The sequence below is a fragment of the Plectropomus leopardus genome, chromosome 15 (genome assembly GCF_026936395.1).
Source record: "Plectropomus leopardus strain MGB_pleo_1.0 chromosome 15, ASM2693639v1, whole genome shotgun sequence".
Classification (NCBI taxonomy): Eukaryota; Metazoa; Chordata; class Actinopteri; order Perciformes; family Serranidae; genus Plectropomus; species Plectropomus leopardus.
Window position 1 is genome coordinate 21,664,827 of NC_142190.1, and position 15,725 is coordinate 21,680,551.

Below are 15,725 nucleotides of genomic sequence, written 5' to 3' on the forward strand. Positions count from 1 at the left end.
TTTCTCTCCCCTAAACTTTTTTCAGAAGCATTTTTTAGTATGCTGTTTAACTGTATTTTGAGATTGTTTGTTACCAGCTGGCCGCCATAAAACTGGCAAAACTTTCATTACGTCACCAACCAGTGGGAGTGTGTATTGATCTGGTGTGGTGCAGTATATTGTGGTAGTTGTAGCTTTTCAACATCTTAAGCAAAAGCGAATATCACAGATGTTTTCTCTCTCTTTCCAGCAGTGAAACACTTTTTTAACCACAATTTATACAGGAAAAGTTGACCAATAAATAAACTGTGTTTGCATGTAATCCGCATTATAGCTGCACGTTACTATCACAGTCTCTCACTGTTAGCTGCTATGTCAGGCTATCAGAGTCTTGGGTTTGAAAAGTAGTCTTATAAAAACTAATTTCCTTGATGGAGAAGCTATTAATAAATAATAAATAATAATAAATAATAAACTTCGATGGTGACATAGAAGGGCAGGCTGTGCCTCCAACTTTTTCCAGTTCCAGCTATGGCAACCTATATTTTTGTTTTTTTAATTGTTTGGTTATACGGATGCCAGGAGAGTGAGTGAGTGTAAACACAATCTCAACATTTGACCTTTTAAATCATCTTGACACATCTTTCCCAGTAAGACATTGTTCATTATTGTTGTTTAATATTTCAGCAGAAATGCACCTCTTTTGAACTGAATTACTGAATATGTGTTGCTTTGTTTTGGTCTTTTAGGCAAGTGACTCTGGTAAGCCCAGTCTTACCTCCTCCTCCTGGATATTTATGAGAGTCATTGGGAACAGTCAGTATAAACCTGCTGTCTCCCCCCTGGAAATCTTCATTGTCATGGCAACGGATACCTTCCCGGGAGGCCCGATTGGTCAGATCTATGCAACCGACCGCGACCCCAATGACGTGCTGTCATTTACCCAGAAGCCTCAGCCCAAGAGCATGTTTAGAATAAACAGACAGGATGGCAGCGTTGTGGCTCTGCCAGGCCTGGAACCTGGCAGGTACACACCACACAAACACACAACAAGCACATACACAGGCTCAAACCTGGCTGATTTGGAAAAAAAAGTGTCTAAACATGACTTATTGCCCTGTTCTCTCTCCAGATACCAGATGAATGCCACAGTGAGTGACGGACGTTTTGCCGTGATAGCTGATGTGTCAGTCCAGGTGGAGCAGGTGACAGATGTGCTGCTGCGCAGTGCTTTGACATTACGATTTAGCTCCCTGTCCCCGGAGGACTTGCTTGGTCGCTATCTGAGCCAGATTAAACTGATGGTACGGGGACTAGCCGGCTGGAAATGGTCACCAGGACAACAGGATCCTCTTCACATACTCAGCGTACAGCCAGTGATGGGGACATCTGACGTGGACTTGCTTCTGGCCATGGAGATGCCAGAGACCTCAGGCAGCGGACGGATGGGTGGGATTTACTCCCGGCAAGAGTTGTCCACAAAGCTGGAGGAAGCTGCAGCACGGGGGCTGATTCGGGGTGTCCTAGCCGGTGCGGTGGTGGTAAGCAGCGCTTGCTCCGGGGAGCTGGAGTGTGGGGACAGGGTGTGTGAACAGGCGCTGGTTATGGAGGGAGTCTTGCCTGTCATCTACAACACAGAGAGGGTCAGCTTGGTGGCACCAAGGTTCACCCGTACAGAGACTTGCACCTGCCCTGGTTAGTACCGCACTCGTGCTTGCAATTGTAATTTGTCCAGCTTAACATTTTCAGTGTGCTTATTGTCTTTCATGGCTGCTTGTCAAAGTACATTACCAGAGTCCTGCACGGATGACCAATTAGTTCTGTTATTTATCCAACATAATGACACAAGATCCACAGCCTTACCCTTAACCACAAATCATGTGATAGGTTTGCACTGTTAAAATAATTATGTAAGGCAGCACATTTAAAGTGATCATTTTGAGACGTTTCGTAAATGCAAAATAAGATATATACTAAAACAAAAGTGTTTTAGGAAATACATTTCAAAAGAACTTTTTTTGTTAATTTTCATAATATTGAGCAGTAAATCTCCACAGTTAATGTCCCTGTTAGTAACACACCTGATTGAAGCGACTCTCATATTCCAGCTGGCACAGAATACAGAGCTGATACACAAATCCACATGAAGTATATAATGTGCAATAAAATCACTTTAAAGCAAATAGAAAGATACCATTAAATGTTAATGTAAAGAGTGTAAAAAAGTCATTGTGTAGACTGTCATAAAATCTTCATAAAAATGCCATAGTAAGCATTGTATAGTATGCCATTGAAAAAAATCATTATATAGTCTGTAAAAAAGGTAATAATATAGAATGCCAAGAAAGAATCCTTAAAAACTGCATACAGAACATCAGAAAATATATTTCATGGTATAATATGAGATTAAAAAAATCATATTATTTTACGTCAAAAAAGTCATATGTTATGTCAAAAACATCAAAGTGTAGTATGACAAAAAATGATTGTCAAATTATATTATATCAAAAAATGTGGTATCTTAAAAAATGTCAGTATAGTATGACAAAAGAATTCATAGTTTATTTTGAAATGAGCTAAAATGTCAAACTATACTCAAACATAAAAACATTTCATACTATAATTGTTTAAATGTCATAGTATCTAAACAAAGATATAAAATATACTATGTCAAAAATAGCACGGTATAGAATGCCATAAAAATGTCATTTAGCCATGGAAATAGAATTGAAAGAGTACTTGTATAGTATGACATAAAAATAGAGCAAAATGAAATTGCATATAATGTTTGTTTTTGTTTGTTTTTTCAGTTGTCATACTATAGTATGTCAAAAATGTCACAGAATAGTATCTCAAAATTTTCATACTACAATATGTCACAAAAATGTCAAAGACATAGACCGCCATAAAATTGTCATGAAAATATCATAGTATGTACGTATACTATAGTATGCCACTGAAAAACATCATAATGCAATATGCACAAAAGATTATAATATAGAATACCAGGAGAGAGTCCTTAAAAATTACAGTATAGAGTGTAAAAATAATCATATTATAGTATGCCCAAAAAGGTAAATCATATTCCAAAATGTCATAGTATAGAAAGACTCTGAAATGTCACTATAAAGTACATCAAAGATGTAGTTGTAGTGGTATGATAAACATGTCAGTATTGTTTGCCAAAAAGAATTCATAACATATTATGTCAGAAAAATGTCATACTATACTATGACATAAAAAAATGTCATACTATAGGATGTCAAACATGTCATAGTGTAGTCTGGCATGAAAAATGTGAAACTATATCATGTCTAAAATGTTAAACTATGAGACTGATGTATTGCACAAATAGTGTATAACTTTTGCAAATTTTCTACTCTTCTCCCTAGTTTAGCGTTTACATGTAAAAAAATGATGTTATAAAAAAAATGAGTTTCAAACATCATAAAACAACTAGAAAATGCAATTTCTGAAGAAATTGCGGGTGTGAATGCATAGTTTACGCTTACGCTACACTGAAATGCTTGCTTGAATGACTTGAACGTGAAGTAGTATGAATACCGAAAAAAAGTTAAATTAGGATGAATGTCATTAAAATTTTGAATGACACTAATCATGTAGAATATGTTTAAGCTTGCTGAAAAGCTGACGATACACTACGATGCTTGCTTGAATTTGTTAGAAGATGGTGAAGTAGCATCAATGCCTCAGAAGCGTATGAATGAGTTTCATTAGCATGAATGTCATTTAATGTTGAATACTACTCATCATGTGGAACGTCTGAAAGCCTGGTAAAAAAGCTGACATTTGTTAGAGGATGGTGAAGAAATAGGAGCTGAAGTTTGTAAAGGAGTCTTATCAGTTTGAATGTGGTTGAAATATTGAATAATATCCAGAAAATAGACAGAACAGTGTCTTAAATATGTTAGTTGAGGTTCAAAACTGCTTGCAGAGCAGCAGGTTGTTTGATTTTGTCAGTAGAATGTGCCGAATCCTGTGTGTGCGTGCCTGTTTGTGTGTCAGAATGTTTGTGTGTCTAGCAGCCCTGACAAGTTGCCGTAGTAACAGTCACTGCTGGCTAAGGTCCTGGATCTGCCTGTTAATGTCAGAGATTTGAGGTGAACAGCCACTCTCAAACAACTGGCCCTCAGTCAATGACAATACCTCCAGGACACTTCAGACATATACTGTTAAAGAGACGACAGCCTGGGGAACATTTCAGTGTAAATTTTGTGTCTGAAAAGTTTGATATGTGAGATTGAGCAGAAGTTACAGAGAGGCATGAACTGCTGCTCTGCAGAGATTTCTATACTCATTTTACATTGAGGTATATGTGGCTGTTGGTGGATTTTTTTTCCTCTTTCTTTCTTTCTTTTATATCACTGCTCCCTGGCCTTTATATTTAAGCCATAATTGCTGATTAGTGACCCTAGGTTCTTTACTGAGTGCTTATCCTTTTCTGGAGCACAAGTTTCTTGTGTTTTAGTTGAACTGCCTTCCAAACCAGCATAACAAAGTCATAGTATTGTATGTCCTCAGAAATATCATAAAAACGTCATAGTATAGTATGTTGTCCAAATTAGCACAAAAAAGTCATTGCTTTGTATGTTGTCCAAAATATCCTGAAAGCATCATAGTATATTATCCATCAAAACTAGCATAAAAAAGTCATTGTTAAAAGTCATATTGCAGTATGTTTTCCATTATAGCCTAAAAATGTCATAGTAAAATATGTAATCAAAAATAACATAACAAAGTCATAGTATAGTATGTCGTCAAAAATATCATAAAAACATCCCAGTAAACTATGTCATCCAAAATAACACAAAAAAGTCATAGTTTTATGTCCCCCAAAATTGCATAAAAAGGTCATATTGCAGTATGTTGTTTTCTAAAACAGCCTTGAACTGTCATAGAATATAATATGTCAGCCAAAACAGCTAAAATATCATATTGCAGTATCTTGTCGTTCAAAATACAATAAAAATATCATTGTAAAGTTTGTCATCCAAAATAGCAAAAGAAGTCATAGTATAGTATGCAATCCAAAATATCATCAAGACATAATAGAATAGTATGTCATCCAACTCACTGTATACCATGTCTTCCAAAATAGCATGAAGAAGTCATAGAATTACATGTGGTCCAAAAAAAGCGAACACCATATTATAGTTTGTTGTCCAAAATTATGAAAAAAAAAATTGCACTATAGTATGTATTCCAAAATCATGAAAAAAAACGTCACAGTATAGTATGTCGTCCAAAATCATCAAAAACGCCATAGTATAGTATGTCGTCTAAAATCATGAAAAAATGTCATAGTATAGTATGTCATCCAAAAATCATCAAAAATGCCGTAGTATAGTATGTTGTCCAAAATCATGAATAAGACATCATATTATAGTATGTCGTCCAAAATCATGAAAAAAATGTTGTACAGTATAATATAGTACAGTGGTTCTCAAACTTTTTTATGTAATGCACCCCCTTTGAAATATGTTTTTCAGCCACGTAACCCCTGACCAGCATGAAACATTTTTGGTAGAAAAAACAAAACAACAAAGGTATACAACACAGCACTCTGCCATCAGTGTCTGATTTATTAAACAACATTGTAACTGAAAAACACTTTCGACAAATTTCAAACATTTGAAAAAAACCTGATTTTAAACATTTCAAATGTTCAGAATCCATGACTAAAATCATGGCAAATCATTTCTTTTGCCATCAAACAATTCTTAATGCATCACTGACATCACTTAACTGAAATTGACTATTGAGTATGAAATTCAGTTTTTGAACTACTTACTACCTACTTAACTTTTTATAATAAAATTATTTTGTAGTAGTTATACGCATGTCGGCTTTTTTTTTTTTTTTTGCTATTTTTAATACCTTTTCTTAAAATCTCATGTACCCCCTGGAGTACCTCCACGTACCCCCATTTGAGAAATAGTGTAATACAGCATGTTAAAAAAATGACCGAAAACGTCATAGTACAGTATGTCGAAAAATGTCAAAATATGATGTCCAAAAAACAAGTGAAAACCACATAAAATAGCATGTCGAGACACATCATAGTATCGAATGTCAAAAAAACATCCAAAAACATCATAAAATATCATGTCGTAAAAATGAATGAAAATGCCATGTGGTGGAAATTACAGTATCTTCATTCAGAGAAGTGAACAAATAAATGATGAAACAGAAGCAGGTGTCTTTTTATATTTTAATGAAATAATAAAAGAGAATAAAAAAAGAAAAGGGTTTAACAGAAGTCAGTCTATTTCAGCTGAAAGGACAGAACTCAGACACCTAGAGTGTACTGAGTGAGTCTGACAAAGACGATCGCATTCAGTCACATATTTATAATTGCAAACACAGTTTTACGAAAATCAGGGAGGTTACCTCCACTGAGATAAGGTGAACCGGAACGAGGAACATTTGTCTCCTCTTCCCAGGAATAGCAAGTTTTCTCACACACAAACTTCCAAGGACAGATGATTAGCACAAGTTCATATGAGTTAAATTCAGGTCAGATCAAAAGTTAAATCAAATCAAAAGTGAATGAATAAGGTAAATGTAAGGTGATTAATATGAATATTGAAGGTAAAGTACAATTTTTATCTGTTCTATTCCCCCTGGGGCCATACTATGGCCATTACTTATCTACAAAACCTGTCACAGTATCAGTAAGTGCACGCATTTACATGTTTAAGCAAACACTTCATGAAATGACCACTAGAAATTAGTATTAGCTTTGTTTTTAGAACATAGTAATTCTGATGTGGATGAGCAAGCATGGGGAAATTACTATTTACACTCAAGAGCAAACACTACCATAGAGACATTTTTCAAACATTAAGTCAAACAGTCCATGATATATGTTGTGTCTTATACAACATTCATTTTCAGTTCTGTGGTGAGGGTTTCTGGTTTGGTCAGTGTCTTTGTGAATGTACCATTTGGTGTATTCTATGTTGAGGTGGTGTCATTATGTGAATCGGATGTGTAACTGTCATGGGTAAAAATGAGAAGGAAACACTATAATAACTGCAAGAGGGAGAAGAAGGATAAAGAGCACCTGAGACGACACCCAGGTTGTGGAATGGATGCCAGGGTCTAGAGGATCTGGGTTCCATCGCTGATCCCTCGCTGGTGACACAGTTGTCTACTGCCGTCACCTGCCGCAGGTGGTAGCTTGGCAACCTACATGTAGGAGCAGGGCGCTGTTTTCACCCCTCAATCATTGCGTTGTTTAATTGGTGTCCTCAGACAATATGACAATATTGTCATTCTAGATATGACTCCTCAACATGTTGTAGTGACTTTAATTTGTTCTGGGCATTAGGCAATGTTTTTGGAAGGTGAATGGAGGGCCCTGTGTGGTTGTATGATTATGGGACAAGTTTGAAATGGCTGGCGTGGACCCAAGAAGCCTTTCCTGAGACCTTTACAGCTGTTTTCAGTGGGGAGCACCTGGAATGGATGGTGATGTTGTCTCTGCTTTCGGTGACGCCTCGTGTGGTGTTTAATGAGCACCCAATCTCCTGGCTTCAGGTTCTGAAACTTTGCTGTGGCTGCTGAAGCAGGACACTTTTCACCTGAGAATGCAATGTTAACAGAGTAGCAAACAAGTTGGCACAATATCACTGCATTTTTATCACATGAGGTTGTAGTTGGAATAGAATGCTTAATTTGACCTATTTCAAAAAAAAAGGCGGCGTGAATGAGTTAAGCGAATCAGATGCTTAGAGGCGAATCAGCTGGCCATCAGCTGATGATGCTTGCATGATATCTGCTGATATAAACAGTAGCAGCGCTTGACACTGTGGCCTGTCTGAACTAACGCTATCCTCAATTTCTTACACCAGCGCACATTTGAAAAAGAACCAGTGGAAGTGCTTTAACTCATGACAGTCCAATTTCTGGCAACTTTTCGCCAGTTTGCCTTAATTGTACAGTTTTTACATTCCACAGTACCGGTGCACTGTGGATGATAAGAACAGGGACGACGTTTCACAAGTGGTGATATATATATTGAAGCCTAAAAAGTGCAACACTTTGGACAGCACATTGCTGGTCAGTCATCAACTGCGCTAGCATCTTGATTAGCTTTGGGAAAAGCTTTAAAACCCAAAACATACTAAGCCAGCGCTGTGCCATCAGTGTCTGATTTATTAAACAACATTTGAACTGAAAAACACAAATTTCAAACATTTGAAAAAAACTAATTTTAAACATTCCAAATGTTAAGCATCCATGTCTAAATTAATGTCAAATCATTTATTTTGCCATTGTACAATAATTAAAGAATAAGAGTTTTTAATAAGCATCACTTAACTGAAATTAAATATTGAGTATGAAATTCAGTTTATGAACTTAGCATGCTAAAAAAAATGACCGAAAATGTCATAGTATAGTATGTCGAAAAACATCAAAATGTGACATGTCCAAAAAACAGTTGAAAACCACAAAAAATAGCAACTCGAGACACATCATAGTATAGAATGTTGAATGAAATGACAAAATATGACATGTCCCAAACACTGTTAAAAGTCTTTAAACACAGTCTTTAAGGCCATTTGATGGGGTCAACAAAAAAAAAAAAAAACACCAAAAGGCAGGGCTGTATTAAGGCAAAAATGTCAAAACATGACATGTCCCAAAAAAAAGCTGACAAAACCTGAACACTGTTTAAAATACTGTGTCGAGACACGTGATCGCATAGAATTGTGCAAAAACGGACAACAACAATATAATATGGCATATTAAAAAAATGACCTGAAAAGACATTTCCCAAAAACAGCTGAAAATTCCTGAAAATTGCATAAAATAGTGTGCAGAGACACACCATAACATCGAATGGTACAAAAACGGACAAAAACACCATAATTTGACATGTTGAAAAAATGACCCAAAAAGCAAGTCTACAGTATGGTGATGTATGGTGAAATGTCAAAAAGTGGCATGTCCCAAAAACAGCTGAAAACTGCATAATATAATGTGCAGAGACACAACTTTTCTAGAATGGTGCAAAGACTGACAAAACACCACATTATGACATATTGAAAAAATGGCCAAAAGACAGGCTATAGTATGGTTAACATTTCAAAGAATGACTTGTCCCAAATAAAGCAGAAAACAACTAAAGACAGCATAAAATAGCATGCCAAGACATGCCATAGCAGAAAAAAATGCAGAAAAAGTTGCAAAAAATGTCCAAAACCCCCATAATAATGCATGTTGATAAATTTACCCAAAAAGCAAGGCTATACTGAGGCAAAATTGTCAAAATATGACATCTCTCAAAAACAGCTGAAAACACCTCAGAACAGCATAAAATAGTGTGCCAAGACATGCCATAGCAAAGATTGTTGCAAAAAAGGCCAAAAACCCCATGAAAATACATGATGAAAAATTGACCTGAAAAGCAAGGCTATAGTAAGGCAAAATTTTCAAAATATGACATGTCTCAAAAACAGCTGAAAACACCTCAAAACAGCATAAAATAGCGTGCCAAGACATGCCATGGCAAAGATTGTTGCAAAAAAGGCCAAAAAAAAACATGAAAATGCATGTTGAAAAAATGACCCGAAAAGCAAGGCTATAGTAAGGCAAAATTGTCAAAATATGACATGTCCCAAAAATAGCTGAAAACACCTCAAAAGAGCATAGAATAGCATGTCAAGACATGCCATAGCAAAGATTGTTGCAAAAAAGGCCCAAACCCCCCAAAAAATACATGTTGAAAAAATGACCCGAAAAGCAAGGCTATAGTAAGGCAAAATTTTCAAAATATGACATGTCTCAAAAACAGCTGAAAACACCTCAAAACAGCATAAAATAGCGTGCCAAGACATGCCATAGCAAAGATTGTTGCAAAAAATGCCAAAAACCCCACGAAAATACATGTTGAAAAAATGACCCAAAAAGCAAGGCTATAGTAAGGCAAAATTTTCAAAATATGACATGTCCCAAAAACAGCTGAAAACAACTCAAAACAGCATAAAATAGCATGCCAAGAAATGCCATAGCAAAGATTGTTGCAAAAAAGGCCAAAAAACCCATAAAAATGCATGTTGAAAAAATGACCCGAATATCAAGGCTATAGTAAGGCAAAATTTTCAAAATATGACATGTCTCAAAAACAGCTGAAAACACCTCAAAACAGCATAAAATAGCGTGCCAAGACATGCCATAGCAAAGATTGTTGCAAAAAAGGCCCAAACCCCCATAAAAATACATGTTGAAAAAATGACCCGAAAAGCAAGGCTATAGTAAGGCAAAATTTTCAAAATATGACATGTCCCAAAAATAGCTGAAAACACCTCAAAACAGCATAAAATAGCGTGCCAAGACATGCCATGGCAAAGATTGTTGTAAAAAAAGGCCGAAAACCCCATAAAAATACATGTTGAAAAAATGACCCGAAAAGCAAGGCTATAGTAAGGCAAAATTTTCAAAATATGACATGTCCCAAAAATAGCTGAAAACACCTCAAAAGAGCATAGAATAGCGTGCCAAGACATGCCATAGCAAAGATTGTTGCAAAAGGCCAAAAACCCATAAAAATACATGTTGAAAAATGACCGAAAAGCAAGGCTATAGTAAGGCAAAATTTTCAAAATATGACATGTCTCAAAAACAGCTGAAAACACCTCAAAACAGCATAAAATAGCGTACAAGACATGCCATAGCAAAGATTGTTGCAAAAAAGGCCCAAACCCCCATAAAAATACATGTTGAAAAAATGACCCGAAGGCAAGGCTATAGTAAGGCAAAATTTTCAAAATATGACATGTCCCAAAAATAGCTGAAAACACCTCAAAACAGCATAAAATAGCGTGCCAATACATGCCATAGCAAAGATTGTTGCAAAAAAGGCCAAAAAACCCATAAAAATACATGTTGAAAAAATGACCCGAAAAGCAAGGCTATAGTAAGGCAAAATTTTCAAAATATGACATGTCCCAAAAATAGCTGAAAATACCTCAAAACAGCATAGAATAAGCGTACAAGACATGCCATAGCAAAGATTGTTGCAAAAAGGCCAAAAACCCATAAAAATACATGTTGAAAAATGACCGAAAAGCAAGGCTATAGTAAGGCAAAATTTTCAAAATATGACATGTCTCAAAAACAGCTGAAAACACCTCAAAACAGCATAAAATAGCATGCCAAGACGTGCCATAGCAAAGATTGTTGCAAAAAAGGCCCAAAAACCCATAAAATGCATGTTGAAAAATGACCAAAAGCAAGGCTATAGTAAGGTAAAATTTTCAAAATATGACATGTCTCAAAAACAGCTGAAAACACCTCAAAACAGCATAAAATAGCGTGCCAAGACATGCCATAGCAAAGATTGTTGCAAAAAAGGCCCAAACCCCCCAAAAAATACATGTTGAAAAAATGACCCGAAAAGCAAGGCTATAGTAAGGCAAAATTTTCAAAATATGACATGTCCCAAAAATAGCTGAAAACACCTCAAAACAGCATAAAATAGCGTGCCAAGACATGCCATAGCAAAGATTGTTGCAAAAAAGGCCAAAAACCCATAAAAAAACATGTTGAAAAATGACCGAAAAGCAAGGCTATAGTAAGGCAAAATTTTCAAAATATGACATGTCCCAAAAATAGCTGAAAACACCTCAAAAGAGCATAGAATAGCGTACAAGACATGCCATAGCAAAGATTGTTGCAAAAAGGCCAAAAACCCATAAAATACATGTTGAAAAAATGACCAAAAGCAAGGCTATAGTAAGGCAAAATTTTCAAATTATTACATGTCCCAAAAATAGCTGAAAACACCTCAAAAGAGCATAGAATAGCGTGCCAAGACATGCCATAGCAAAGATTGTTGCAAAAAAGGCCAAAAAACCCATAAAATACATGTTGAAAAATGACCGAAAAGCAAGGCTATAGTAAGGCAAAATTTTCAAAATATGACATGTCTCAAAAACAGCTGAAAACACCTCAAAACAGCATAAAATAAGCGTACAAGACATGCCATAGCAAAGATTGTTGTAAAAAAGGCCGAAAAACCCATAAAAATACATGTTGAAAAAATGACCCGAAAAGCAAGGCTATAGTAAGGCAAAATTGTCAAAATATGACATGTCCCAAAAATAGCTGAAAACACCTCAAAAGAGCATAGAATAGCGTGCCAAGACATGCCATAGCAAAGATTGTTGCAAAAAGGCCAAAAACCCATAAAAATACATGTTGAAAAATGACCGAAAAGCAAGGCTATAGTAAGGCAAAATTTTCAAAATATGACATGTCCCAAAAATAGCTGAAAACACCTCAAAAGAGCATAGAATAGCGTACAAGACATGCCATAGCAAAGATTGTTGCAAAAAGGCCAAAAACCCATAAAAATACATGTTGAAAAAATGACCCGAAAAGCAAGGCTATAGTAAGGCAAAATTTTCAAATTATTACATGTCCCAAAAATAGCTGAAAACACCTCAAAAGAGCATAGAATAGCGTGCCAAGACATGCCATAGCAAAGATTGTTGCAAAAGGCCAAAAACCCATAAAAATACATGTTGAAAAATGACCGAAAAGCAAGGCTATAGTAAGGCAAAATTGTCAAAATATGACATGTCTCAAAAACAGCTGAAAACACCTCAAAACAGCATAAAATAAGCGTGCCATGTCATGCCATAGCAAAGATTGTTGTAAAAAAGGCCGAAAAACCCATAAAAATACATGTTGAAAAAATGACCCGAAAAGCAAGGCTATAGTAAGGCAAAATTTTCAAAATATGACATGTCTCAAAAACAGCTGAAAACACCTCCAAACAGCATAAAATAGCATGCCAAGACATGCCATAGCAAAGATTGTTGCAAAAAAGGCCAAAAAACCCATAAAAATGCATGTTGAAAAAATGACCCGAAAAGCAAGGCTATAGTAAGGCAAAATTTTCAAAATATGACATGTCCCAAAAACAGCTGAAAACACCTCAAAACAGCATAAAATAGCGTGCCAAGACATGCCATGGCAAAGATTGTTGTAAAAAAAGGCCGAAAACCCCATAAAAATGCATGTTGAAAAAATGACCCGAAAAGCAAGGCTATAGTAAGGCAAAATTGTCAAAATATGACATGTCCCAAAAATAGCTGAAAACACCTCAAAAGAGCATAGAATAGCGTGCCAAGACATGCCATAGCAAAGATTGTTGCAGAAAAGGCCAAAACCCATAAAATACATGTTGAAAAATGACCCGAAAAGCAAGGCTATAGTAAGGCAAAATTTTCAAAATATGACATGTCCCAAAAATAGCTGAAAACACCTCAAAACAGCATAAAATAGCGTACAAGACATGCCATAGCAAAGATTGTTGCAAAAAAGGCCAAAAACCCATAAAAATACATGTTGAAAAAATGACCAAAAGCAAGGCTATAGTAAGGCAAAATTTTCAAAATATGACATGTCCCAAAAATAGCTGAAAACACCTCAAAAGAGCATAGAATAGCGTGCCAAGACATGCCATAGCAAAGATTGTTGCAAAAAAGGCCAAAAAACCCATAAAAATACATGTTGAAAAAATGACCCGAAAAGCAAGGCTATAGTAAGGCAAAATTTTCAAATTATTACATGTCCCAAAAATAGCTGAAAACACCTCAAAAGAGCATAGAATAGCGTGCCAAGACATGCCATAGCAAAGATTGTTGCAAAAAAGGCCAAAAAACCCATAAAAATACATGTTGAAAAAATGACCCGAAAAGCAAGGCTATAGTAAGGCAAAATTTTCAAAATATGACATGTCTCAAAAACAGCTGAAAACACCTCAAAACAGCATAAAATAGCGTGCCAAGACATGCCATAGCAAAGATTGTTGTAAAAAAGGCCGAAAAACCCATAAAAATACATGTTGAAAAAATGACCCGAAAAGTAAGGCTATAGTAAGGCAAAATTGTCAAAATATGACATGTCCCAAAAATAGCTGAAAACACCTCAAAAGAACATAGAATAGCGTGCCAAGACATGCCATAGCAAAGATTGTTGCAAAAAAGGCCAAAAACCCATAAAAATACATGTTGAAAAATGACCCGAAAAGCAAGGCTATAGTAAGGCAAAATTTTCAAAATATGACATGTCCCAAAAATAGCTGAAAACACCTCAAAAGAGCATAGAATAGCGTGCCAAGACATGCCATAGCAAAGATTGTTGCAAAAAAGGCCAAAAAACCCATAAAAATACATGTTGAAAAAATGACCCGAAAAGCAAGGCTATAGTAAGGCAAAATTTTCAAATTATTACATGTCCCAAAAATAGCTGAAAACACCTCAAAACAGCATAGAATAGCGTGTCAAGACATGCCATAGCAAAGATTGTTGCAAAAAAGGCCCAAACCCCCCAAAAAATACATGTTGAAAAAATGACCCGAAAAGCAAGACTATAGTAAGTCAAAATGGTCAAAATATGACATGTCTCAAAAACAGCTGAAAACACCTCAAAACAGCATAAAATAGCGTGCCAAGACATGCCATAGCAAAGATTGTTGTAAAAAAGGCCAAAAAACCCATAAAAATACATGTTGAAAAAATGACCCGAAAAGCAAGGCTATAGTAAGGCAAAATTTTCAAAATATGACATGTCCCAAAAATAGCTGAAAACACCTCAAAACAGCATAAAATAGCGTGCCAAGACATGCCATAGCAAAGATTGTTGCAAAAAGGCCAAAAACCCATAAAATACATGTTGAAAAAATGACCAGAAAAGCAAGGCTATAGTAAGGCAAAATTTTCAAAATATGACATGTCTCAAAAACAGCTGAAAACACCTCAACACAGCATAAAATAGCGTGCCAAGACATGCCATAGCAAAGATTGTTGCAAAAAGGCCAAAAACCCATAAAATACATGTTGAAAAATGACCGAAAAGCAAGGCTATAGTAAGGCAAAATTGTCAAAATATGACATGTCCCAAAAATAGCTGAAAACACCTCAAAACAGCATAAAATACCGTGCCAAGACATGCCATAGCAAAGATTGTTGCAAAAAGGCCAAAAACCCATAAAATACATGTTGAAAAAATGACCCGAAAAGCAAGGCTATAGTAAGGCAAAATTTTCAAAATATGACATGTCCCAAAAATAGCTGAAAACACCTCAAAACAGCATAAAATAACGTTCCAAGACATGCCATAACAGAGATTGTTGCAAAAAAGGCCAAAAACCCATAAAAATACATGTTGAAAAAATGACCGAAAAGCAAGGCTATAGTAAGGCAAAATTTTCAAAATATGACATGTCTCAAAAACAGCTGAAAACACCTCAAAACAGCATAAAATAGCGTGCCAAGACATGCCATAGCAAAGATTGTTGCAAAAAGGCCAAAAACCCATAAAAATACATGTTGAAAAATGACCGAAAAGCAAGGATATAGTAAGAAAATATTTACAAAATATGACGTCTCAAAAACAGCTGAAAACACCTCAAAACAGCATAAAATAGCGTGCCAAGACATGCCATAGCAAAGATTGTTGTAAAAAAGGCCGAAAAACCCATAAAAATACATGTTGAAAAATGACCGAAAAGCAAGGCTATAGTAAGGCAAAATTGTCAAAATATGACATGTCCCAAAAATAGCTGAAAACACCTCAAAACAGCATAAAATAAGCGTGCCAAGACATGCCATAGCAAAGATTGTTGCAAAAAAGGCCAAAAACCCATAAAAATACATGTTGAAAAATGACCCGAAAAGCAAGGCTATAGTAAGGCAAAATTTTCAAAA

At 35.7% G+C, this 15,725-nt stretch overlaps 1 protein-coding gene across 1 annotated transcript in view; it reads left to right on the top strand.

Moving 5' to 3' along the window:
* The window catches only part of fat3b (FAT atypical cadherin 3b), a 122,400-nt gene that overhangs the window by 57,939 nt on the left and 48,736 nt on the right, over positions 1-15,725 (top strand). Inside the window, exons 39-40 of the mRNA XM_088087980.1 lie at positions 729-1,006; positions 1,112-1,674. Of these exons, the coding sequence (XP_087944106.1) occupies positions 729-1,006; positions 1,112-1,674 (841 nt within the window). The remainder of the gene's footprint in view (positions 1-728; positions 1,007-1,111; positions 1,675-15,725) is intronic.